The sequence below is a fragment of the Sturnus vulgaris genome, chromosome 1 (assembly GCF_052056855.1).
Source record: "Sturnus vulgaris isolate bStuVul1 chromosome 1, bStuVul1.hap1, whole genome shotgun sequence".
In the NCBI taxonomy this organism is placed as follows: Eukaryota; Metazoa; Chordata; class Aves; order Passeriformes; family Sturnidae; genus Sturnus; species Sturnus vulgaris.
In genome coordinates, this window is record NC_142243.1 from 143,781,991 (window position 1) to 143,808,316 (window position 26,326).

General features: G+C 41.0%; 1 protein-coding gene across 1 annotated transcript in view; it reads right to left on the reverse strand.

The window, feature by feature from the left end:
* The window catches only part of SNTB1 (syntrophin beta 1), a 110,887-nt gene that overhangs the window by 23,547 nt on the left and 61,014 nt on the right, over positions 1-26,326 (reverse strand). Inside the window, exon 3 of the mRNA XM_014870125.2 lies at positions 17,479-17,686. Coding sequence (XP_014725611.1) covers positions 17,479-17,686 — 208 coding nt within the window. The remainder of the gene's footprint in view (positions 1-17,478; positions 17,687-26,326) is intronic.

Sequence of the window (26,326 nt, forward strand, 5' to 3'; positions counted from 1 at the left end):
TGTTCTGTGCTTTTGTCTACCACATCATCATCCCTAATATTCAGTCTCAGAAATAATGGCCCATCATGAGTGGTATCTTTTGAAGACTGACAGATATGACTACTTTACTCAAGGGTCATAATAAATCACAAGTGCTGGAAGAAAAAATAGTAGGGGAGCAATACAGAGAGAACAAGATGTTTCATCCTCATTGTTATTATGTTGTCTGAAGGACAATCCAGAGTACTGTCATTTCAGTCCATGTGTCATTGATCAATATTCAGTAATACTGATAGACTGCAATGCAACTAATGACCTCAAGCAAATGAGTGAATTGACTACATGCCTGGCACAAAAATGTGTTACCTTCAAAAAACAATTAAAATCTGTATGCTATACTTCATCAACTGGAATTTTGAGCATGCTGAGAAATATTTGGAAGCCTTATTAAAAAGGAAAAAAAATCAATTAGAATTCTCAATAATTTTACTTAATTTTGAAAGAATGTGGAGCAGCCACAGATGTCTGAAAAATTTGGTGAAAATTAGTCACAATTTGGAATCCAAATCTACTTATTAAGATTTACCACAAAAAACATCTTACACATGTATTTTTTTTCTGATTTATTTATTTACCTAGCTGTCAGCTTCAAAACCATTTGATTATTTGGAACTTTTTTAAAATGGTTACAAAGTCTGTACCTCCATCATCACAACGACAGACCTCCACAAGCTATCTAAGAAACTCAGGCAACATATCTGCTTTTGTTTTTTTGGGGGGGAGGGAGAAAGAGGGAGAAACTTCAACACGCACTTTTCATTCTGATTTATCATATTCAACATTTTCTGATGGGCAGGATTATTTTATTTTCCCCAGAAAGCCAGTTGAGCACCAAGAGACCTCTGTTCACCAAAGAGGTATTCAGTTTGCTACACCTTGGCAGACAGCATGGAGAGCTGGGAGAACATCCAGGGGAACTTCCTGGTGGATCTTGGCACGAGGGGATCCCAGAGCCTCCAGCCATCACATATCACACATATCACACATCACACATATCACACATCACACATCACCACATCACACCAGTCCTCTGCTCCCAAACAACAGGTCCAGTCAGGTGCCCTCCTGAGCTGGCTCCTTCACCAGCTGTGTCACTCCAGGAACCTCCTAGACGACTTGAAAGATGAACACTGCTCAGGGGAGGACAGCCTTTGTTCCCAAGATTTGTCTAGCCTGTTCTTTAAAGCCTTTCCTTACAGAAATCCTCAGCTACTCTATTGTAGTCCTAGGCCAGTTTCACCATTGGGAAATCACTGCCCATTCTGGAGCACATGCCACTGTGGTCCTGGGGTTACTGAGAGTTCAGCTATCACTACAGGCTTAGAAGACTAATAGAAAACTTGATTTTGCTTTTTTAGCTACAAGTAGTTTTAAGATGGTCTTTACTGCAACCCTGCCAAAGTAATTTCAGGAGAGCAATGGTCACAGAGGAAATGGGAGAGTGGGAAGAATGCAGGAGAGGAAGTTCAGAGCTAGAGGATAACTGCAGGTTGTCACTGGTCTGTGATTTGCTGGACAGCTGTCACCACTAACTGCGTGGCACATGAAGAAACACACACATCCCTAATGATGCAAAAATAACTGGCAAGGCAGCTTTAAATAGGAAACCACTGTTACCAACTGTAGTCAGCCAAATTTCCCTTGGGGATGTCAACTGGGCCTCGAAAATCAGTCCGAGGTTTGCCTGGTATTTAAAATACATTTTTAATGCTTGCTGATACATCAAGCCTTTTTGCTTTGCTAACATTCCATAGTTTCAACCTTTTTTCTGTGGCTAGGAACATACAATAAAAATGAGAGCTCAGCTTTCATAAACCCTATTTATTTCAGAAGATGGAGTCGAAGAAATATCCCTAAAGTAAAAGTATTCAAGCTATGAGGTTGCCAGCTATACTCAGGATGTGAGCTGCCACTTCCCAAGAGGCATGACTTTCCCAGATCTGAGACTGTTTATATTACAAGACCAGGCAAGATGACAGCCCAGGGGTTTACAGCAACAACCCTTATTTAATTAATCTACTATTTATGACCAAAAAAAAAAAAGCAAGGAAAAAAGACAAAAAAAAAAGCAAATATTGAAGGCCATGTGTTAACAGAAATTATGAGTATTCAACAGAGTTACACAGGGAAGACAAACACTGTTCTACTTGGAAGTTATCTATGCTGAGCTTTCAATTAGCCACATAGGACAAATGGCTTTAGTGCTGTGCCATGTTATTTCATCTAGATTACTTTAAAATACACAATTAGGACCATCAATCTACAGACCAAATCCTACAAATATCAGCAAATTACATACTGTAAGCTATGTAATTTTTAAAGCTAATGCTCTCGATCTGTTCTAATTCTCAGTGTTTCATATTTTTAAAATAATTACAGCATTTAACTACTTTCAGAAAATTCTACTGAGAACTGAACATCTTTCTAGAAGAAAAACTTGGGAGGAATAAAGTTAAACCCCATAGTATAACCAGATTGCATGCTACAGATTATATACCTGTGGAGCCAGGATAAGAAACTCAAGTTTCAGATTTAAGAAATATCCCTGGGATACATAATTTAATAAAATAAGGAACTCCCTGGTAAAAGCATTAGACTTTCAGATCTATTAACAAACATATCACCTACCCAAAGAGAAATTATTTTTGGCACAAGAGACATACGATCTCACCTACCAACTGATTTGATCAATGGAAGTTTCTTTCCTGCTGTGGGCTAATAAATCACCCCAGCCAGCAAGTGCCAGCCATTTACAGCACGAGCTGGCTCAGGATAACTTGAACATCACAGAGCTGCTATAAGTTCTGCACCTACAAGAAAGTGGAAACTCCAAGAAGACAAACGTGTGAATATTAACAAGTGACTACACCCAATTCCACCTTTGGTGTTAGAAATATACTTGCCCTGAAGGAAAATTTCACTAGGAAATTTTAATAATTATTTCTCTTGCTTTTATTCCTACAACAGAGATGAATATTTGTCTATTCATTGAGATTTCTTTTGTAGTTTGTACTGGCCCAAGCATCTCATATATTGGTAGAAAAAAATCTTAAATAATTTAGTTGAGTAACACTGCAAAAAGAAAATTGGGACTTATGTATTTCATTACACAGTTATATGCTAATATTCACATAACTCATTTTAGAAGTAGAGCAAATGGGATTGCACTGGCTATCATATCAGCAGTTTCATACCAAAATTTCTGGATTTTTAAATACCCTGTCCTCATTGCCTTTTTATTTCCTTAGCCATATGGTAAACAGTCAGGCACAATTAACTATTTGTCAGAAAACAATCTATTAATTAACACCATTCTGTGTGAATGGGCTGAAAATCACGTTCTTTGCTTGCCAAAATGCTTCCATTTCTGCCTCATGTTTGTGCTCTGAACTAAACATAGCTACAGATACATAGCTTGACACAACTGACCAAGGCACAAAAGAACAACTGCTGCCACGGTTTTTCAGAACCAGCAGCCATTGAGATTTTCTAAAGATAGGTAGCGGGTCAAGAGAGCTCCACCTCTACATCTCCTAAAATTCTTTACTGACAGATCCTTGATTAAACTGGGCAGAAACAGACGAAATCCCAATTAAGACACTTAAATTTGTGACAGATCTTGAAAGAGGAAAGATTTGAAGGGGGAGGAGGGAGAGTAAGTTACAGTGTTTTTTAGGCTTAACCTTAAAAATATAGAGTCTGACTTCAATTATATTTATATCCTTTCAGTTCTACTGACATCAGTGGATTTACTCCTAAGTTATGCCAGATGGAAATCAGGCTAGTTATTACAACATTTTCATGCATATAACTAGCATCCCTTTAAATGCATCATTTATTCAAAAGTACATCCTCAGGCATGTTCAGATAGCCCAGCCAGCATCAGAGGCAGGGGCAGTCAGTGATGAGGAATGCTGAGGCTGAGCTGCAGAGTGATAGAAGGGGAAGAGAAAGAGACGTGGAGCAAACTTCATTCGCTGTTATCTGCACATGCACACAGCCTTTGCTGATGCTGAATCCTGGGCACTGAGCTGATAATGTCTGGGGCTGACACAAGGCAACATGGTGGCTGTTTGCTTCCCTAGAAGAAAAGCAGTCTGAGATCTCTGTTACCTCTGAGACTGGTATTATAATTCATTTTTTAGCAGAACACTCTGTAAAGCTATTATTTCCAAAACTGTGAACCACTTTGCAGGTCCACACAGGGCTACAGGTGTGTAACCATTATCAGTTAGTGGTTGCCTCCTTGTCACTGTTTTTCAGAATTTTTCACTCACTTGAATGTGATCCTGTAACCACAGCCCATTCCTTCTGCTTGCACTTGCAAATATCCAAGCAGCTGTTTCAAGTTATTTGAAGAGGGCAGAGACTGAAGTTTTACTTGATGTATCCGGGCTAACAGAAACTGATGATGTACATGACCTCTGATGAGTGCAAACTCTGAGTCCAATCTGAAGGAAAACAAGAGTGAGGAGCTAAAATTTCTCTCTTTGAAGTCTTCTTGCAGCTGTGAAGAGATAATCTTATGTGGCTATGAAAGGTTCAGAGAAGGCTGGTCTTATTCTTGCCAGTAGAGATTTCAATACCTTCCAACCCACTCAACATTCTGTTACACTTGTCTGTACCCAGAGCTCTCTGCAGTTCATCAGTGAGTTGCTCCTTCCACTGTCACCTTCCTCCAGGCTCCCCTAGCTCAGAATCTTCCACTGCTGTCCCACTCTTCTCTTTCCCCCAGCTCTAATTGTCTTTCTGCACTCATCCATTTGGCCTGTGTCCCAGAGGAACAAAAATCACGGCAGAGACATATCAGATGTTTGCTCCTGTATTTCCTTCTTCCTCTTCTTGCCTACTCACATGGTTAGAGTTTGGAGCAGGGTCTGCTCCTATTGGTACTATTTCTGCTGCAATCTCACACCATGACATTCCAGCATTGGCTATACCCCAGGCACTTTCATACTAACTTAATTACTAATATTATGTTATTAGCCACAACAACCACCCCCAGAGTCCATGCTGCTCTCTTTCAAACTCTTGCAACAGCAAAGGAACAATCCAACGGCAAGGCAGCTCATCCTCAATAGCCAGCCTTCCCAAAACCCACAAAACCAGACAAAAACATCACATAAAAGTTTCCCACATGGCCCATTTAAGCTGTGCAACCCTTTTCCAGTCTGCTCCTCTTTGCAACTTCCAGCTTCTTCCATTACTTCCAGTTGCCTGCAGTTTTGGGCAAGTGGATTTAAACCTGTTTTGAAATTTTATGTGGGAGAACATTAATGTATTATTTAACCCTCGTGATTCAAGGATCCAAAGAACACAGCAATAATAAGTGCTTTTTTATGTGGAATGAATACATGTGTATGTTTAAACATGAAGTTTTAATGTATTCCCCGACCTGATGAACCCTGAACTAAACTTCCCAGGGTGACAGAAGCCAGAGACATCACAAACTATTTATTTTAATTATAATGTACAAGCTTTTCATTCTACAAACAAATAGGTAAGCTTCTATTCCTGTAGCAGCTTTCTCCTCAAAGTGAACCTTTTAGAGCCATTTCCATAAATATCACTGGCATTTCCAGCATGAAGTACAAAAAAGCAGCTATAGCCACACTACACATTGGCAGCTACTCTGGCCAATGCCTGCAACTATTTTCAGCACAAGATCAACAAATGAATGTTTACACAGCAGCATTTGCTCAGCAGAAATGTATAAACAAAAAAGCTCCAAGAATAACAAGGTATGTTCACACAGTTTCAGGAATCTTCACTGCAGCTATCAGTCATTAGCAATTAAAATCCAGGTGTTTCCTTCCAGCAGGGTTACTGGTACTGCAGGAACACCTGAAACTCAGGGAATCCAGAAACATCTGAGAAAACCTTTGGCAAGTCCATCTGTCTTCAACAGCAGTCACTACACTGAGAGCAGAAGGTCCAAACCCCCAGACATGTCCTTCAGACACAGCCATACATGCACTTTGGCTCCAGATCCCCTTTTTGTACCCTGACAATTGAACAGGCTCACTGGACAAGCCAAAATGCCCTTCCAGCAATGCCGCAACAATGCCACAACAATGCCACAACAATGCCACAACAATGCCACAACAATGCCACAACAATGCAGGATGGGGCAGTTTCTCATACCTGCAGAGAACTTTGCTCTTCTAGCAGATCCTGTTTTGGATACTCCCCTTCTCACTCTGTCCCTTTCAGCTGTTTCCTATCTTGCATCCAAAGTCTAACATGAACATCAAAGACTGGATCTGTATGTACTTTGGGCTTTTCCATTTGATTTCACTGGATTTTCTATTTGAAGCAGTAATGGTCTCCAGCCTTATTGTTCAGTTTTCATTGCACAAAGAGGACATAAAACTGTGTGTGATCTGCAGAAATCAAATTTATTCTGTCTCTATTTCTCTGTTCCTTACATGTGGTTTTTTAGAGCTTACATTAAAATTAAGATGAAAATTAAAATTTAAAATGTTGCTTTTGTACTAGTCATTGAATAACCCTTCCTTTCCTAATCCTTCAAGTGAGGAAAACAGTCAGTACAAGGATATTGTACATGTTGGGATTTTTGCCTATCTCTCCATAAGGATGATTAGCAAAATACTAGGTCTCCCCAGATTCAAAATTGCAAAATGAGGTTAAAAATCTTGTCCTTTGAGGGAAGTGCTGCTTTTGGAAACGATCAGAAATACCTTCTTTCACAACCAGGGATGCTGGCTGTTTGTGGTAATTCAGTAACTGGTCTTAAGAATTTTACTTATGAATACAGGAGAATTTTGCTAAAGTATTGCTAAATAAGTTATCTACTAATAAAAAAAAAAGAACAACAAAAAAACCCCAAACAAAACAAAACACCTCAATGCTCCCAAATTCCTTGCAGTGCCGTTATAGCCATTAGATTGTGAGCTCTGACAAGGTTAAATCTAATGTTATTCAAAGGCTGTTCCCCGAAGCAGATTCCCTTTAGGTAGTAGAATCATTGTCTTACTGTTTAAACATTCAGGCTTTCCTCTCTATTTCACAGTTCATAAAGCACCTTTATGGTACTGAGGTGTTTGTTTTTCTTCCCCCAAACAGAACAGAAGGCAGTTTGTTTTTCCAGCTTTGATTAAATCCTACATCCCACAAGCAGTGAACCCGTGGTACTGCCCCGCTGTTTTCAGCTGTCTCCTCCTATTAAGGTGCCAGCACTGAGCGTCTCCCCTGCAGCCCCGGCGCGTTCTGCTCCCAGCCTGCCCTAAGCTCCGGGGCTGAGGTTAATGTGTACACTGCACAACTCATTAGCCCTGCTTTACTATCTGAGCCAAAAATCAACGTGATTGATCCAACAATATGTTTGGGCTTGGGACTAAGACTCAAATGAGGTCTCACCAAAAGCAAAGGTCAGCAATTTGGCACAGATTTCGCTGTGCACGGAGAAAGCTTTTCTCCCAAACTATTCATCAGGGAAGGTACAAATGACAACTAATATGGGCCTCATTAAAAAGGAGTAGAGGAAACCCCTTGGAGAGGACAGCAAGGCTCCCTTGCTATCAAATTTATTTTCAGTCGTTTTCTAAAGCTTTTATTTACGTTACAGTAAAGACAATGTGGAGCTTAAAGATAGCTGTGGGGCTTGGGGTTTAGGAGACTCTTTAGACTAATTATCGGGATGTGCACTATCAATTACTGTCCACTTAAGAAGAGAGGGTAATTCTGCAGGCAGGAATAAGTCTTTGGAACTGAAGAATCTGGAGTAAAGGGAATAAAAGAATTTTTTTAATCAGCAATATTTTCTTTAATGTTAAAACTCCGTTGTCAAAACATTTCCCATCTTAAAATAACTAAAATAAAACAATCATCAATTTAAGAGTGAGAGAGAAGAAGAATGATACATGAAACCTTTTCAATTGTGGATTTGTTTCAAGTGCAGTTCTTACAAGGATTTCACTCATACTCAAGCACTTTTACCACATTCAAGCCCTGAAATCACAATTTCAAAATATGCTATTTTACATATGGTATCAGCATGTTCTTTCTTCCTCGGTAACGAAGGGTGTTGAAAATACTATTGATACAACAATTAGACTGTATGAGAAATACTTCCTTGAAGTCTACAGAGTTGCTGTGTTGCAATATAATTGTCTAATGGCACATTTTTTTAAGAGTTCTCATGGGATTATGAAGTATAATTTTATTTTTACAAGATTCGATAATAAGGTAAAAGGCTGGTATTAATAGCTTAGGAATTTATTACATAAACAGAGGTTGAGCATTAAAATTGAACTGGATTTGTAGAGTAGGCACTGAGCGTCTTGCCACACCGAAAATTGTAACCCATATAACTTTTCCCTCTTCACTGTTCTTTTAAAACTCTCTTATTCTTCTAAAGGTCAATTCGTCTTTCCAACAGAGAACACAACTTCTCCTCAAGATATATTTAGAAAATCTGTTTATTTTTCTCTGTTAACAGTTGTTTGGCAAAACAGTTTTCAAGGCATGTATTCTCCTGCTCGTACCAGCAGTGATACTCTGCTCTTCCACAACAGCCCTCCAACATTAACCAGCTCATCTGTCCTAAAAGCACTGGTGGGTAGAGACAGCACTCCTCTCACTGCAAGCTGAGTGGGTAAGCACGATGGGGCAATAATATGCAAAATTACAAGGAAAAAATCTAAATGTTTCCCTTTAAATTAGGGTATTTTTACTAACAGCTCTACTTTTGCCAGAAGTTTTCTCTGGGGATCAGCTGAAGGACCTGCAGGGAGAAAGGCTGCAGAGAAAAGAGGCTTTTCTATGGCCAGTTCTGCTGCTTTCTGATCTATTTATTCATGCCATTAATCAAAAAGCTGAAATAGGAGTATTGTTATGCCAGAAAAAAAACAAAGAAACGATGACTGAGGTGAGAGGAATTCATACTGGGCAAAGCCTGAAGGTCAACACTCCCCTAACGGGCCCCTCCATTCCCCTGAAGGTGATTTTTAACTTCAGGAGACAACACCAGTAAATGAGAACCAGGTAACTTTGAAGAGAGAAAATGCAGCTTGATGGGAACTTAATGCCCAAAAATCCAGGATTCTCTAAGACAGACAATCCCTTTCTTTTCAAGCTTCTAACATGCAGCCTGCAAGCAGAAAAATGCAGACAAATGAGCAAACAGACAGAGTGCAAGGGCATAGCTCTTGCAAAACAGTGTTTGCCAGCACCCCCACATTGCACGGCTGTGTACCCAGGGTGGATCAGCCCTGGGGATGTAAGGTTAAGTCTGCTTGGCCCATAGAAGTGAAGTGGGATCCAGGGGCTGAACGGTGTCCTCAGCTCTGTTCGGGTCACTGCTCAGGGCGTTCCTATTGCTCAGACTGCATCTGCCTTGCTCTTTGTTTCAGCTGAGTTTGCCCCAAACCACTGCCTTAATGGCAGCTTCTTCACCCTGAATAACCACAGCATCTCCAAGCACCCAAGATGAGCTCCACACCTTCCTCAACCATGGTGCTGGTCTGATTTCTCCCACCTTGCATCCCACAGCTGGGCAAGAACAGGCACTTCCCCTTCCTAACCCACCTCTGCTGGCACCCTGCTTGCACCAGTGAGAGGAAGCAGAAACGTGCTGGGGCAGAAGCAGATCAGTTGTTTTGGCACTTAAGCATTCAAAATAATTAGGAAGGTCACTCTCTACTGACAGGATATGGGTTCAGTAGAGGTTTCTGCTCCCTCATGCAACGTGTTTTATTAAGGAGGTTCATGTTGCATTTAAATCACGTTTGAATATCAAAGAGCATCACTGCCTCCAATTCCTTTACTATCTGTCTTGCAGTATTTTCTGTCAGAGGCTGAGAGTAAAAAGGAACCCTTTTCCCAGCTTCTGAAGGAGGGGGATCAAAGTCTTCCTTCACATCACACCTGTATCTTTGCTGGTCTTTTTTTTCAAATGAACTGTATTGCAAATATGTTCAAACATGAGGGTTTCAAACCTGTGCAGCCCCAAAAGGTGAGATGTCCAGCACATGCACAAGGGGAGCTGGACCCCTTTGGACAGATCAACTGTGGCTGGCAAGGCAAAAGATAGAAAGGCCCAACATTCTGAAAATTTAGCAAAATCTAGGAAGAAAATACCTCATCTACCAAAATTTAGAAAGCTCCTCGTGCAGCAAAATCCAACCCAGCTGAATAGCAGTTCCAGTTTGGGTTATCTAGAATAAAGAGTTAACTATTCATGCCATTGCACACACACTGTGCAAAGTAGCCAGTGCTCAGGACCACATCAGGATGTGCTCCAGACCACACTAGGATGTGGTCCCACAGCTACCACCGTTTTCTGTTGGAGAAACCAAGAGAAACATCTCCCACACCTCAGGAAGGCACTGAACTCCCTGTTTGCTTTCAGCATCCTCTCCCTCCTTTCAAGCCACAGCTCAGCATTTCCCCTCTCAAACTCTATCCAGGTTTGCTGACCAGACATCTGCAGAGCTCCCTGTCACAGCAGAGCCATGTGGATCCTGCCTGTGGTTGGTGTCCCCTGCTTGTGCAGGCAGGCACAGCTGACAGGGCAGCAGCCACACCTCGGGCTCAGAATTCTTGCTGACGCAGGGAGGGAGGAGTTAAATAAAACTCTATGGAGAGGAATGATTATAAAAAGGAACTTTCTCATCATTCCTGGGGTTCATGGGAACAGTGATAGACACATGCTGTATTTTATGGAGAAAGCTAAGAGATCTGCAAAGACAGCTGAGGCAGAGGGAGAGTGGGAAGGATGTGATTACCTCTGCTGAGATCTGACCAGAACTAATGCAGCCCTCATGGGAAGGGTATGGGGATATGCAGGGCCCAGTTCACACTGCAGCTCAACTTCTGCAAGAGTAATTTAATACCTGAAGGCTGCCACAGGCACAACAGTGCTCACTCGCTATTTAACTGTGCTCCATAATTATCTGATACAGGGATTTTCCTTCACTACAACAACTGTACTGCAGAAATACAGACTTTCGATTTCAGGTCCTTCATGCATTTACCACCATATTTCTATAATTTTTCATTATTTGCTTATACCTTTTCTTCTTTCCAGTCCCCTTGCAGTGAGCACTTCACTTAATTTTATTATTTGCTTGTCTCTCATTGGCATGGGGAGAAATAGCATGTGTGTTACAGATAAAGACTGGCAGAGACTTTAAAACAGTAGAATGAATGAAAAGGCTGTTTTCAGCCTGAGTTTTCCTTAATGCAACCATTTACTGAAGGCACTGAAAGCAAGGAGAGAACGATGTCGCTGCTGGTAAAAATGGCCTGTGGAGGAACCTCACTGAAGCTTGAAGAGGAAATTACTCTTCATGCTATTTCAGGTTTACGTCTTTCCTAAGAACAGGCTGATCGTTATCCCAGATAATGAAGACTGTTAATGTAATTAAGAACTCTGTTCTAGTGTTTTACACAGCAAACAAATAAGTTCTGGAATTAATAAGCTGCAAGGTTAAGTGACACAGGGCAAAACCAGGATTCTTCATTTGGATATAAGTTCTCCACAGCAAGTCATTAGCTGGCATTTAAAAGTGCAATTTCTAATTTAGGACACAGAGAAAGTTTTCCATTTGAGGTATGTGTAATCTCTAAAATGTCAGATCAATTTTAAGATTGTGACCAGATGTATATTATCAATATGAGAAATTGCATCCTTCTTTAACCACAAAAAACAGGAGAGCAGGACCAAACTGCCTTGTTCTTCTTCCTGGATATTATAGGTGGGTAGTATTTCCAAACTTGTATGCAAATCCCTTGCAAATAAGTTAGGCATTTCAGTAATAGTTTTTTTTAGCAAACACCCATTTTTCTAGCAGTTTATTTATCTGGTTAAATCACATATTGATTTGTACTGGGTTAACACACAGTATAACCCAAAGCTTGCTGTAGGCTCAGCCTAAACATGTACAGGTACTTTCCAGGCACAGAAGAGAGACCTGGGGATTAGTATAATGTGGATTTTATTCCTGAAAATGCTGCTGGTTCAGACTGTGCAGCCTGATGAGGCAGCCACCCCAGAGAAACAGTGACACACTGCCTAAGGAAGCAGCAGCTACCCAATCCCCTCCTCCTTGCCACAGGTTCTCACTACTTGCCTTACACTGGGATTTGCCTCTGTCACAAAACCTGCAGAAAATTAATGGTGTCCCTCCAAAAGCAATGACTTTTCTACCAGAACTGCCACCACCATGATGGAAGAGCTGGGAGTGCTAAGGGGAACAGTGGCTGCTGCAACCACAGACACAGCCATGCCACATTTTTTTAATGCTGCCTAGCAGATGCTGTGCTTCATAGGAAGGTGGTTAAAGTCAGACATAAATAAGATCAGATAACATCAGACACATAATGTTAAATAATGGTGAAATGTTTAACTGCGTGGTGGGCTGGTGGTTTTCTTGTGCAAAGACATTTTCAGCTCGCTTTTACAATTTGGAAATTATGTAAATTTTTTTAACTAAAGATCTCAATTTCTTTGAAAACTCATTTGTCTGTGCTGAGAAAAACAACATGGCTCTATTGCTGTCTACTTATTTTGCTAACCTGTGAACGTGCTTCCTAAGGAAATGGTAACATTTTCATTTCATACTGGGGAAGAAAAATAACCTCAAATACACTCTCATGTCATTTGCCTAAATCTTGTTTGGACAGCTTGGATGTCTCACAATTTTCCTGTTATCACTAGCTCCTCTGAATTAGAGTGAGAGCAGGGAGATAAATGTAATACTGCAATATACAGCTCGATACTGGCGATCACTCTGCTGTGACATGCCTTGCACTTCAGCACTAACACAATGATATGGTTATCTAAGGTTTCAGGAGACTGAACAGCCTGCAATATATTAACACACTTTTCATTTCAGAGATAGTGTCAGGAGCTGAAAAACAACTCTGGTTCACCACGCTGCTTTGGTTATTTCCCCTCAGGTCTTTTCTTCCCTCTGAAACCCACACCAGATTGGTGGGAGCAGCAACACCCTCGCCCTGCTCAGGCAGAGCAGTGTGAACAGGAACCAAGTGCTGGGCTTAAGATCTAGTGAGAAAAGCCCACAAGGTCACTTCTGCAGCTTCAAAAATTAACATTCTAAAAGACAACTTGCAGCAATTCCTATTTCAAAGTTTCTCAAAGGAGCTTTGAGATAATTTTAAGAAGTCCACTGCCTGTAAGACATTTGACATCCGGAAAGGAGAACAGTCTCTGGCTGCAGAAGCGCTTTTTCTTTCTTCCAAGCCTACAAGAAAAGTATCACTGGCACAGAGAGGATAGAGAGAGATGTAACAGCACAGGGTTTCATTTAATTTTCCTTTTTTTTTTTTTTTTTTTTTTTTTTTTTTCTTAACTGACCCAGCTGAGGCTGGCGCCTGGCTGCAGTTTCAGTTGCCCCTGAAGCCAGCCATGATTCTGCTTGTGTGGTTGACTGAACTGGCAAAAGCTACCTTCACAAAATCCCTTTTGCCAGAACACCCTTTTGTGTTTGCATTAACGAAGAAAAAAATTAGATAAAGCTTTTGCCAACAATATTTTGGTCAATTGGAGCAGACATTACAGAGTGATAAAATAAACTACCATTTCCTCAGTGTTTTAGCTCTTCAGAGCAGAATTAGCTCCTCATGAAGGAACTCAGTGGTGGGTGGGTAAACGTAAGAAGAAGAGCGGCCATGCCTGTTTCAGCTCTTCTGTAAGTCATGAGATGTGCAAAAGTATTAAAAAAAGGCAGGGGGGAAGCTGGAGAAGACATTTCTACAAGGATTGAAAGTGTTTCTGGAAGAGCAGAAACAATACACATTTGGAAAAGCTCCTCAATTTAGATGACATTACTAACGTCTATTTTTTTAATTGGTTGCTAAAAATATCTCTACAGAGAACATTATGAAAAGGCACATTGAAAAGATTAAAACATACATGTAACTATTCCCTTGTGCTTTGCACAACTTCAGGTCTTGCTGAAATGAAAAGACAAATACAGGAAACACAAAGTGATGAGGTGTGCACACACTTCATTACAAACCAGCACTTGGTATTTCTCTTAGTTACAGAGAAGTTTTAGGATGCTGGTGACTAATACAACTCCCTAATCCTTGGGCAGCTTTAGAAAACTTCCTCATAAGGCCAAGGTCAGGACAAGGCTACTTCCTCAATAACAGAGAGAAGATGGCATCTCTAATGATTGCTTCTGGCTGTTTTTCTCCTTGCCTATAAGAAGGCCACAGAGAACATTTGCTTTCTTAAAGTGATGCAGAGCTCTCTATTTACCAGCAAACACCCTCACTGCCCACCAGGAACCTGAAGGTGGATTCACCCACAAGACAGAAGTTTCAAGTCGAAGAGCACAAGTTTAGTTCTTTCTTCACCGGGAAGTTCAGTTAAGGTGGTAGAATCTTGTTAGCATGCAATGGCTTAGTGTCTTAGATAACCTACTATTTATTTTAATGTTACCCACCTGAGGGAGGCTCCCCTAATGAATCTATTTTTGTAGTGTCATGTAGGTTGAAAAGTTTAGAGCTAAGTTTAGAGCAGAGTCATATAAAAAAATTCAAACCAGGAAATAGCTTAATTGAAGCAGAGAGTAATCACAGCAAATTACAGTGAAATTTCTATGGGATTACATTTTGCATTCCCCAAACAAGCAGAGGCATTCAGCTCACTGTCTTCCCATTTTACTGAGAATTGACTTTAAGGATATGCTATGTAAGTAACATAATATGATGCCATAAAAGCTGTCTCAAAAGTTACAGTCTAAGATGGTTTTGTGACCCTGTGGGAAGCCCATGCTGGAGCTGGCTCCTGGCAGGAGTGGTGGCCCTGTGGAGAGAGATGCCCACCCTGGAGCAGGCAGGACCTGTGATGCTGCAGGGGATCCATGCTGGAGAACTTGGTGAGGAACTGCTGCCCATGGGAAGGACTCATCTTGGAAAAGTTCCTGGAGGATTGGTCCTATGGGAGGGACCCCACCCTGGGACAGGGGAGCAGTGTGAGGAATCCTCCCCTGAGGAGGAAGGAGCAGCACAGACAAGGTGATGAACTGACCACAACCCCATTCCCACCCACTTGTGCAACAGGGAGGGGAGACAGGTAGAGAACATCACCAGTAAGGGAAGAAGGGAGGGGCAGGGGAAAGGGTTTTTTAAGATTTGGTTTTATTTTCTCATTACCCTACCCTGGTTTGTTTGGTAATAAATTCAATTAATTTTTCCCCAAGTCGATTCTTTTTAGCCTATGATGGTAATTGGTGAGTTATATTTCCCTGCCCTTAACTCATAAGCCTTTTGTTTTCTCTCTCCTGTCCAGATGAAGAGGGGGAATGATACAGTGGCTTTGGTGGGCACCTGGCATCCAGGCAGAATCAAACAACCACATTGTATTCACAGGGACTTTCCCAAATCACTGCAGAATTTAACCTCTTCCCACTAACAAACCCAGGTTTTTCACAAGGAGCATCTGTGGTGAGCACCTCCCTCAGCTGCCTTGAACACCTTCTCTGCAACAGTAAATAAACAACTGGCATACACAACATATGCAGGTTAACTCTTTCATCCAGCCTTTACAGCCCACAGTCCAGTAAGAAAATAAAAAGAATTTCACTTCACATTTTGCCATTTTGCCACATTTTGGGATTTTCTCTACTTTTCAACAGGTTTCCAACATGAGAAAAAGGTGTGAACTTTTGACATCACACTGTTACTACTGCACAGTTCTGGATGGTTTTTAGTGAAAAATAAACAAGTTGCCTTTTCAGTAACAATGTCACTCTCTCAAGGCAAATCTCTCAAGGCTAATTCGTGGTAACAGCCACCATAAATACACTGGAACATGCACAGAGCCACAGCCTGCCCCTAACAAAAGCAAAATAAGTTTCACCACTAAATTTAGAAGGACCTCAAAATGGTCCATATACCGAGTAACACAAAATAAGATTTCAGACCATAAGGGGAAAAGGAAAATAAAAAGAAAAAAAGAAAAGGAGAAAGAGAGAAGCACGTGAATGGGATATTGTGTACTAACTGTAATTCATAAACCAGAAGCCATGTGTCCACTTAAGATGACCTGTGAATATTATACTTACAAGATCTCTGTGATCCACTACAGAGCAGTTACCCCTTCAGAGGAAACCATTTTGCAACAGGAAAAGCCCTTTATGTTCAGCTTTATATAAGTTTATAGAAATAGAAAAAGGGAAACAAGATTAAAGATCCTATGGCTGTATAGTTTAATACTGCTAAAATTTACTTACCAATCCTTTGGTGTTTTAATCCCAAATTATTCCCCAAAACTTTTACATTTTCTACAGCACTAAGCTAAAGAGTTGTGCTGTTGTCCCCACTCTGTGAGCAGGAAAAGATACAAAATCTGCCTGAAAGGCTTTGCAATCTTTTTGTCACTGCAAGTGGCGTAGAGAGACTCATGTTTTGCTAAAAATTAATGGTGTGACTTCTTAAAGAACACTAGATAGAAGTATGGCATCTGTGCCTGTGGCTTCCATATTTTCATTTACAAAATCCCAAAAAGAGATAAAACATGCATTGCTTTTTTAGGGCAGTTGCAGTCAGTTCTCCACATCTGTGCTGGATGCACAGGGCAGTGTGAACACAGTGGCCATTTCTCCACACACCCCAGCTGGAGGGACAGAGATGCTCTGAATGGCTGCCCAGGCAATAGATGGATGGGAATTACTTCTAGGCACAATTCTAACACTGCTACCGTAGCAAATCCACACTTATCAGTTGGTACAGTGCCTAAAATGAATTCTGAGACCACTGATTTAAAATCAGATCATCTAATACTGATACCACCCCTGTGCATTCATGGATTGTCTTTCCACAGGTCAACAGATCCCAAACTACTCTCAAACTGAACCAGGTTTTCTCTGTGCATAAAACATTTTAAGACTCAAACTTTGAAAGATGGGCAAGAGCTGCAATTTCAAACTCAGCCTGATAGGCTGCTCATCTCAAAAGCAGGATTACAATTAAAGAACAAGCTCCCAGCCTTTATGGGAAGCTCCAGATGATGCCCAGCTCCAGAGGCCAACCACAGCAGAGGGGTGGCACATGGACCAAGTAAGTAGGTACTTCCCAAGCTGGGAGTAGGAAGGTGACAACTCCTATACATGACTGGAGTTGTAACAGCAGGTGAACTCAAGGGCTGGTATCATTTTTTGTGACTCATGTCCCATCCTTGAACTTGACATGAGACTTTTTGATCTCCCAGGAAAGTCTTTGATAATTGATACGTAGAAGCAAAGACTGTGGGGAGGTTATAGTTTTCTGCTTGTTTTTTTAAAGCACAAAAATTGGCATGTTAAGAAAATAAAGGTCTTCAAAGAAAGGTAAATCAAACCCCAGAATCTGATTTAGTCTCTCTACTTCCAGACAAGGCTGAATTCAGGAACAGAGAACAAGAGACAGAGAGATTAGAAATTAAAATAAGAATGTTTTCATTACCTTTTCTGCAAGCCAGCCTAGATGCCTAATCTCTCGACTTCCAGCAATCCCTGTTTTACCCAGCTGGTCTCTGATCTCTGCAATCACCCTGGGGATGAGCTCATTGACACTGGAGTGGATGGCATTGAACCAGGCCTGGGCTGTAGCTGAATCCTTACTCCTGAGCACCACGGTGTGCTTGGCATCAGGTGAATGAACTTCAATAATTCTAGAAAAATGGGGGGAAAAACATTATGTTCACTCATATACTAACAGGCAGCTAAATTTATTACCTTGTTTAGTGAATGCAATGATTTAAAAAGGATACTAATATTGAGACCTAGCACTAAAAACTTACCTTTACAACACCTGAATAGAGTAGGATGTTAACTGAAGCCAGGTCTGTACTGGCATTATGGTAACATCCTTGAGAAGGGGACTTGCCAGTGCTGATGCAATCCCACATACAGCATGTCAATAGGAGTTTCAAATATAAAGGCAAGAGGAACATTCACTGACATGGACACTGTCCAGAACTGCAAACTGCATGGAAGATGGCTATGGAGAAGCCAGGGATAAGCTGCTGCCATCCTTCGCTGGTTATCAAGGCACAGAGATTTTCAGTGTGTTTATTTTATACATGCAGAGATAAATAAAAATCATCCTCATCCCAAAGAGAGGAATTTTCCTAGGATTGTTCTGTGGTTTCAGTGATATCACTACACATTAATACAGATCTAGCAGAACTGGCCTTCTCTGGGAGTTACCAGCATCCTCAATGCTCCATTTAGATCCTGCTAACAAGTGGCAACAAGAAAGTGCTAACAACAACCATATGATTGCTGCTGGCAGGCACCTTTTACAGATTTTCAAACTCCTGTAGAAGGAAATGAGTTTCGTTTCAAATAAAACATTCCTACTGGACCATCCTGTGGGTTTCCACTGTGGTTTGAAAAGTACAACTGAACAGAGTTTTCAGGAAAATGAATCCTGTTCATTGTGGTAATGGGACCTGGGCCAACACCTTTGCTAACAACAACAGCAAAAGTGCTTTGACAGGCAGCTGCAGCTATTTCAGCTCTGTTCTTAGTGAAGTTATTAGTTATTAGTGGGGCTTAGTGTGCTCTTTACAGCTTTGTGGGCCATTCTACTTGAACATCTGTTAAATAACCCACAAAGTAATAGCCTGTTTTTCTTTATGTGGCAATTGTGAAACAAAGCCCTGGTCATTGCCCATCTCTCAACTCTGCATCACATTTGTGCTTTTTTATTATAAAAGTACAGTGACAGTCCTGAATGTTACCCTCCCAAATTCGACCTGGGATCTGAGCCTAAGCATGTACTTCTGTCCTGTGCAGGGCTGCCCAGCCTCTGGGACACACAATGACTCCTTTCTGCAGCAGAAAATTAATTAGTTCAGTGGAATTTATTCAGGTTGAAGTTCAAAACAGTGCTGTAATGCAAATATTTGTTGTGCAATTACAAAATCCAGCAATTTGGAGCTCAACTAACAATTAAGAGGTTTTAATTATTTGGTTAAACTAGAGCAGAATCCAGAACAGAGGGTGACTCGATATGCACAGCTCTCTGTGGCTCAGAGAGGAAGGATCCCTGGTTTCATGTTTGTCCATTTTGAGAAGGGGAGGTTTCCACGTGGACACTGTTCTAAATATAGAAAAGGTCATGATTTTCCAAACTCAGCAGCTGAACTGTTCAGGGTCTTAAATCACTGGATAGCTTAAGAAGTGGCTTAATTTTTCAGGAAGCAGCGAGCCAACACAGTAATGCGTGTTTCCTCAGTAAAGCTGCTGCAGTTCAGCACTATCTGAAAATTAATGTTCTTATTTAGCCACTCCAGGATGCACCAAATTTTCAGTTTCAAATACCAAAGCAAAATTCCTTGATACATGATGGCAGTCTTGTGAACTAGAAAACTCTATTTATAGATAGGCACATGCCAAATCACACTCTCATTTTTTCTGAACTTCTAGAAACAGCCATCTCCTTCATGGTTAGGATTTAGCCATTTGTGTCCACTGACCATTCCATCATGCACAGTTACCATGCTGTGCTGTGCTGTGTCTGTCTTTCCATCACAAACACAGCTCTCCCACTGCTGAGTCCCACTGTCACTCTGGAGTTGGAGTGTGTTCTTGTAGGCAGTCACCACCAAAAACAAACTAGACAGGCCTGGATTTTCAAAATACATTGTGGTAATCAGTGAAATGTTGCTAATTACTTAAAGAAGAGTTTTTGGCAGGTGATCTTACAGCATTTGACAAATGAGGTCAGTGACAGCATCCTCATTTCGCCAACAAAAAAGTAGAAAAGTGAAGAACCCAGACAAGGCAGGGAACAGGCTAGGAGCAGCAATCAGGATTTTCAGTCCTCTGTCTTCCATTTTAATACTTATTTTAAAAACAAAAATTATTTGGACAACACAGCAGTACTGTACTGCATTTGAAAAATGTTGACACACCGTATAGATTGTGTGAAACAATGCTCTTTATAAAGCATGTGGTTTCCACATGGGGACTTCCACCTACAAACTCACTGCACATCATGCAGTAAACAAAGTGCTGAACACAGACTCTGAAGAGTCAGAAGAAAGTGCTGCTTTTGCAGTTGCAAAGGAACAGCAGCAAACTTGTGTGATTTCTTCATGTTAGAGTTGTAGCAGGTTTTGACTTAAATGATTGAGAGCTGAAATAGCTTCCAAAGCTCTCCAAATGGCAACTTGTTTACTTCCAATTTGTAAATTCTTCCTTCAAAAAAGTGGATTAACATACAAACAAGCATTTTAGTACTTGGGCCTTCATCAAAGTGTATTTTTCTTGATGGTGACTATTTAAGTATTTGTACAAGAGTTCTAAAATAATGAACATTTAGACAGTTGTTAACAGCTCTGTTTAAGGGGTTCTAAACCATGCATATTCTTTCTAATATCTACATATTCAAATGTGATATCAAAGTCTAAATTCTAGTATACATACACATACACACGTACTGAGCCATGCTTGCAAAAACACTCATCCTTTAGTGACTTCCAATAGAGCTAGTTTGGGAATGCTTGCCAGTCACCAAAATTTGATGGTGATGTACTAACAATTGCAGAAAGTCTTCCTTGTTCACTGGGCTGGTAACAAGATGACTGGACAATACTACTACACTTCTCAAAATTTAGTTCCAAACAGGAATACATGCTGCTTTAACCCATTGAAAATGATTCTTTTTATTCACAGCACTTCTCCACTCCCAGAAATACATCTGCAAGCATCATTCCTTAGCAAGCTGCTACGTAGGCTAACTTTTATTTGCACACCCTAAAGTCTAAATCCTCAACTGTCTGAATTTTGCTACTGGGAGCTGCTGTAAGATCTGGACTAGAAAACCTCAGGAAACTGAGCTTGCGGATTTCCACCAAAAACCCAGGACTCCTGTCTACACAGTCAAGTGGGATGGAGATACTAAAAGAAACTTTAAATCTTCCTGGAAACCCATGGGCTCTGACTGCAATCAGATGCTGAAAGTGCTGCATCCCTATAAACTCTTTCCTTTTCTGCCTTTCAGCCCACGCTGCTTTGATTCACCAGTCCAATTGGATGATGATTTCTGTATAGCAGCTGACTGATGGCATTTCCATACTTTCTGAAAAGAAAAAAATAGCAGTGACCTTACTAAACTCCAAGACTAAGGCACTTAAATGTTTCCAGCAGTCTAGCCATTATAGTTTTGATTTGTTCCTTGGCTAAACTGACCACCTCTTACTGACTTCTGTTTATCTGCAGTTCAGTGATAAAGTTCCCTTAATTCCCCACTGAACTGAAATATTTAGGGCAATGCCACAGCTGTGTTTATTCTCACACTCCACCACAGTTATGTAAATACTGCATATGGAGCTGTTTCTGATAAAGCCCATACCAACCCAAAGGAATTATATGTTAGCTCCAGATGACTGCCAAGATGCACGGCATCTCTCCAGCTTGGCAACGCATATGAATGATATCACATTTTCTCAGAGATCATTTGGCAAACCTTATAATAAAAGAGTAATTTTCTCTCTCCTTCTCAAAGACCCTCAGTGAGCTGAGGAGTGTTTCCAGCATCCCCTTCTCCACCCACAGAACACGGGGGTGACACAAAACCCAGTGCTTCCAAATGCTGTAACCTGGCACGTAAGAGGAAAACTCCCTCCCTCTCTTCATCAGACTTTTTACTTCACAAAGGATCAGAAGAAGTTGAAAGCAAATGTTTGGTAGACCATACTCATTCCACATTTGATAAAGCTTCTTTCTGTAGGAGTGTTCATTATCTAAGAAATACCTTTTATCGAAACTCTTGAAAGTACTTCTGCCACCAGCATTGGCTCAGGACGAAATCAGGCACTGAGTTACACTTCATGACTCTTCCTGGGTCAGATTATGCATTCATTGACTGATTAAAGTGTGGAGTAAATGCCTTGAAGTTAATGATAAGCTGGAGCCAGAGTTATTGAAGTCCATCTCACTACTTTGATTTTGCACTGGCACAGAGGAACAAAAGTCTGTCACTGACTTTGCAAACTTAAAGATGAATCAAAGGCCAAACTATTAACTCTGTCTCCTCCATCACCATCTGCACATGAAACCACAGTAAGTAATTCTGTTTTTTTCTGAATGTACAAATATAGGAGCCTTTCCAGGAAATGGGGTGATTTAGAAGAACACCTGATTTCTATTTAAATAGTTGTAGGTTTTGTTATAAAATAAATTTTAAAAAACTGTTAAGGTTCTTTTGAATTCTACATTCAGCATCAGGAGATGAACCAGGAACAGAATACAGTAAAATTAAGCAATGGAAACTTTGGACTTAGTCTGCAAGGAAAATATTCCAGAGAGATACTGTTAGGCTTGCAATTAATTCCCCAGCATACTCTCTAAAGAAGCATCTTCATTTGATGAACCTAAATAGAGGTGAAAGCAATTTTACCAAGCAAGTGCTACTTGGAAATTAAGTGGAATTTTTCTGTTTGAAAGGCTCTTGGTCCCCTCGCTGCCAGTTGCTGTATTAACAGTTACTTGGTGACTTTCAGCTTACACTGCTAAAAATTATGTAGATGCTTTCCTGGGAGCTGGACTAGACTGATGTCCAACCATTGGATATATATATCACTAATGAGGGATGTATATATCACTAATGAGCTGTCACAGTTGATTTAATTTCTATTTGCCACCAGCTGGGCTTTAATAAAAGGGATATCAGAGGAGTTGTGGCACATGCAAGTAAAGAAAGGATTTGGTTCTGCAATGGACTCGCTCACACCACTGCATGCAGATGCTGGCCAATCTGCAGACACATCACACACTGCCTTCTCCACCCAGAGTAATCGCAAAAGTAACTGAATAGTTTTTAAATGTATACGGATATCAATGAGCAGGACTCCTACACCACAGTGCCCAAAAGATCTCTTATATTTTATTCTCTTGATTTTTTCTTTTATACTCTAGTTGTAGTGAATATTGGAAATCCAGGAATATAGAGTTCAGCCTTCTTCACAGTGGATTCAGTACAAAACAACAACAAAAGTACTGTTTCAAGGAGCAGTTGGCATCAATTATTTGGGAAAAAAACCACAAACAGCATTATTTCATGGAGATGTCAGGAATTTGATTTAACTTTAGAAGAAACTGAAATTTTAGGAACATAAGATGTGATTGGTGTATTCAATACACTGACCACACTCCCTGAAACAGCTGTTTTCCCTGAAGCAAAGCCACAGCCAAATTCCAAGCAGCAGCAGCAAAGCAAACCTTCTGCTGCTGGAACTGCATCTGGGCTTGGCAAAGAGCCTACGACTGCAGCTGCTAATAGTGGAAAATGACCCCCTCAAATTGAGAAGAGGTTGGAAGGTCTCATGCTGCTGCATAAGAGATCATGGGTTTGGAGATGAATTAGATGTCTTCTGAGAAGGAATGCCACTGTTAGGAAGCACTGTAGTAGGACCAAGGGGAAAGAAGAGGATGTGATCCCCAAGCATGGGTGAAAACTGATATGGAAACAGGAAAAATCAGTAGGGCTGCTGACAGATCAGCTCTGTCTTGTGGGTGAATTGGCACAGAAGAAAGTCTTGCTGGAAGACAGAAACAGCAGGTGCACCTTATCTAGCAGGGTGTCTCAATGTCTCATGTTGTGGATCTGCTTTTTGGCTTCCATGATCAAGAATTCCAGGGATCACTGCTTACTTGCCAAGTGAAGCAAAACCGAAGCCACACAACCATGACTACAAAGCCACGATATCCTTCTGGATCAATTGCTGGTCTCTGAGTGCTGTGGAGAGAGGCACCACTGGGAGCCAGTCTCCCAAAGATACTGCCAGCTTCTCTGGGGACAGTGAACATGGGCCACTTTCACTGGCAGCAGACCCATCTTCTCACTGAATAGACACAGAGACTGATGGAAAAGCTCTGTGTAAGTGATGAGAAGAAGTAGCAAATTCAGCAAAACTCTTACTACAATAAAACAGGTATTTCCATCAGCAGAAACACAGGAGAAAGCAAGCTAGAAGTGACTGGAGGGTAATAAAATAGCAAAGTATTCACACACAACCAAAGCACTAAGGATCAGCCTCAGCATCTACCAACACTGAGCTGGGACACCACTGATGGCAGCCACCACCAGGGCTCACACTGTGAATGCCATTCCTGCCACACCTGTGACTACATGGGGTGCAAGAAGGAGCAGCTTTAAATACACCAGCTGAAAATCCTGCTCCTTAATTAATGGCAGATCAGGCCAGATCAGAGCTGAGAGACTGAAATCCAATTTGCAGAAGGGCTGGTAGGTGAGGGAAAGTTCAGCACTGAACACAGGACAACAGCCAGGCAGGAAAAAGAGCCTCGGGGTTGTCACTCTCTCCAAGCCATAACACAAAGACTGTGGGGACTGGGAGCACAGCAGGAAACTGAAACCCTTGCACATCAACTTTCTTTCTTGGGAGATCTCAAGGGTCTTTAAACTGGTCTTCAATATTATTTAGCAGCAGCTTGAATGTCAGCACTTACATACCTTTACATACAGATGCACATAAAAACATGATTAACTATTTGTTCTCCTCTTCCCTGCAGCACTCCCCCTGCTCTTCCTTTCCCTTTATTCTGTGACACATTCCTTGGAGCATTTATCTTTCTCTATCTCTCCAGAGCTTTGTTTATTTTTTTCTTTATTACAAAATTGTTTGTTAAGTAAAGTCTGCTGCAGTCTTCGCTCTCTGGGTTTGTTGCTCTGCCTTGCTGTTTGGCTTCTTCTTTAAACACTTTTTCCTAATTTGTGCTTCTCTCTTCCCTCCATGCATTTCTCAGGGCAGTTCCTTTCTTTTTGGTTCCCCTTCACCTGATTAATTTCCAGTTATTTTGCTCTTATTTCCATTTCTCAGCTCAACCTTCTAGAGTTGAAGCTGACTGGAAAAATTAAATTATTAGACTTTTTCAAAACTCCCCGAACTGAAGCAGTGGCTGAAAAAAACCCCAAAAGGTAACACAAAAACACACCAGCATATGAGGGTTTTCATTATTGAAATATTTTCACAGGAAAGAAAGACTTTGCTTAAAAGTTCGTTAATCAAAAAATCCAACTGAAAGCGTTCTTCCAGCCTTACTTACTGCCACCTCCTCATCACCCACATCCTTCCTCACCACCCAACTTGCAGTGACACATTTTATTGTTGTCAGGTCATGTTCAGCCCAGCTCACACACAGACACACACACATATACATAAAGTTTTATTTATAGTCACATATATGCCTGCACACACAGACACTGCTTTTGAGTTACACATGCAGGAGGTTTGCCCATTCCTATTTGATTTATGCTGGAGATGGGAAGGACACCAGGAGCTCACCTGTATGGCCCAGAAGGATGGGGAATAGGGAAAGCCCCATGCCATTATGCCAGGAGAAAAGAGTCATCTTTTTTTTTCAAGAAAATGACACATGCCTAGTCCCAAATTCACCAGGGCTTGCAGAGATTGAAGGTCAGTCACAACATGATGTAACTATTCAGTTCTACACTGGTACCCCAAACACCCTGCAGGAAAATTCAAGGGTTTCCAGTGTCCCCAGATCCTGGCACATCTCCCAGTAATTCAGTTCTCAAACCATTGCCCAGAGACTACAGCAGTCTTTAGGACATTAGAAACCTATTTTAACATGATTTAACAGAATAAGAATTAAATAATGAAGGAAAAAAAAAATTAATGAAGTTCACGCTAGTTTGGTGATTTGTCTCAAAAAAGACAAAAATGCTCATCTTTCTGGGAGGGATAGTCCTGCAGAAGTGCCTGATCTCAGTGGCCTTCCAAGAAGGATAAGAAGAAACTGAGGCTAAGAGAAAAACTGGTATGATCTAGACTAAAGCTGTTTGGCTGGTGGGGAGTTTCACAAATGACAGAAAACAACTATTCTGCATAATGAAAAACAAATTTAAAAATCACTGTCAAATCTCAAGGCATCACGGCCTAGAGGCCTCAGAGCTCCAGCTCCTACAGGTTTGGAAAACTGCCTCTATCAAGATAGATGACTGCAGCTTAAAAATGCACCAGCAATTGCAGAGCTGTCCAAAAACCAAATGATGTAGATGACAGAGAACTGTCAGACAACAAATTATAGAACCAATTATTAAATCAGTCATTGAATTATTAATTGTAGCAGTTAATGACTTACCCCCAAAATACTGTTATGAGAGAAAAAAATGCAATGTTACAGGTTCCTCATCTGACAACCCTACCCCTGAATGCACTGACCCTGGCTACTGAGAAGGCTCCCACAGCCATGCAAGGTATCAAGGAGGAAGAGGAAGAGGAGGCCTTGCCCATGACCCACCCCACAACTCCACC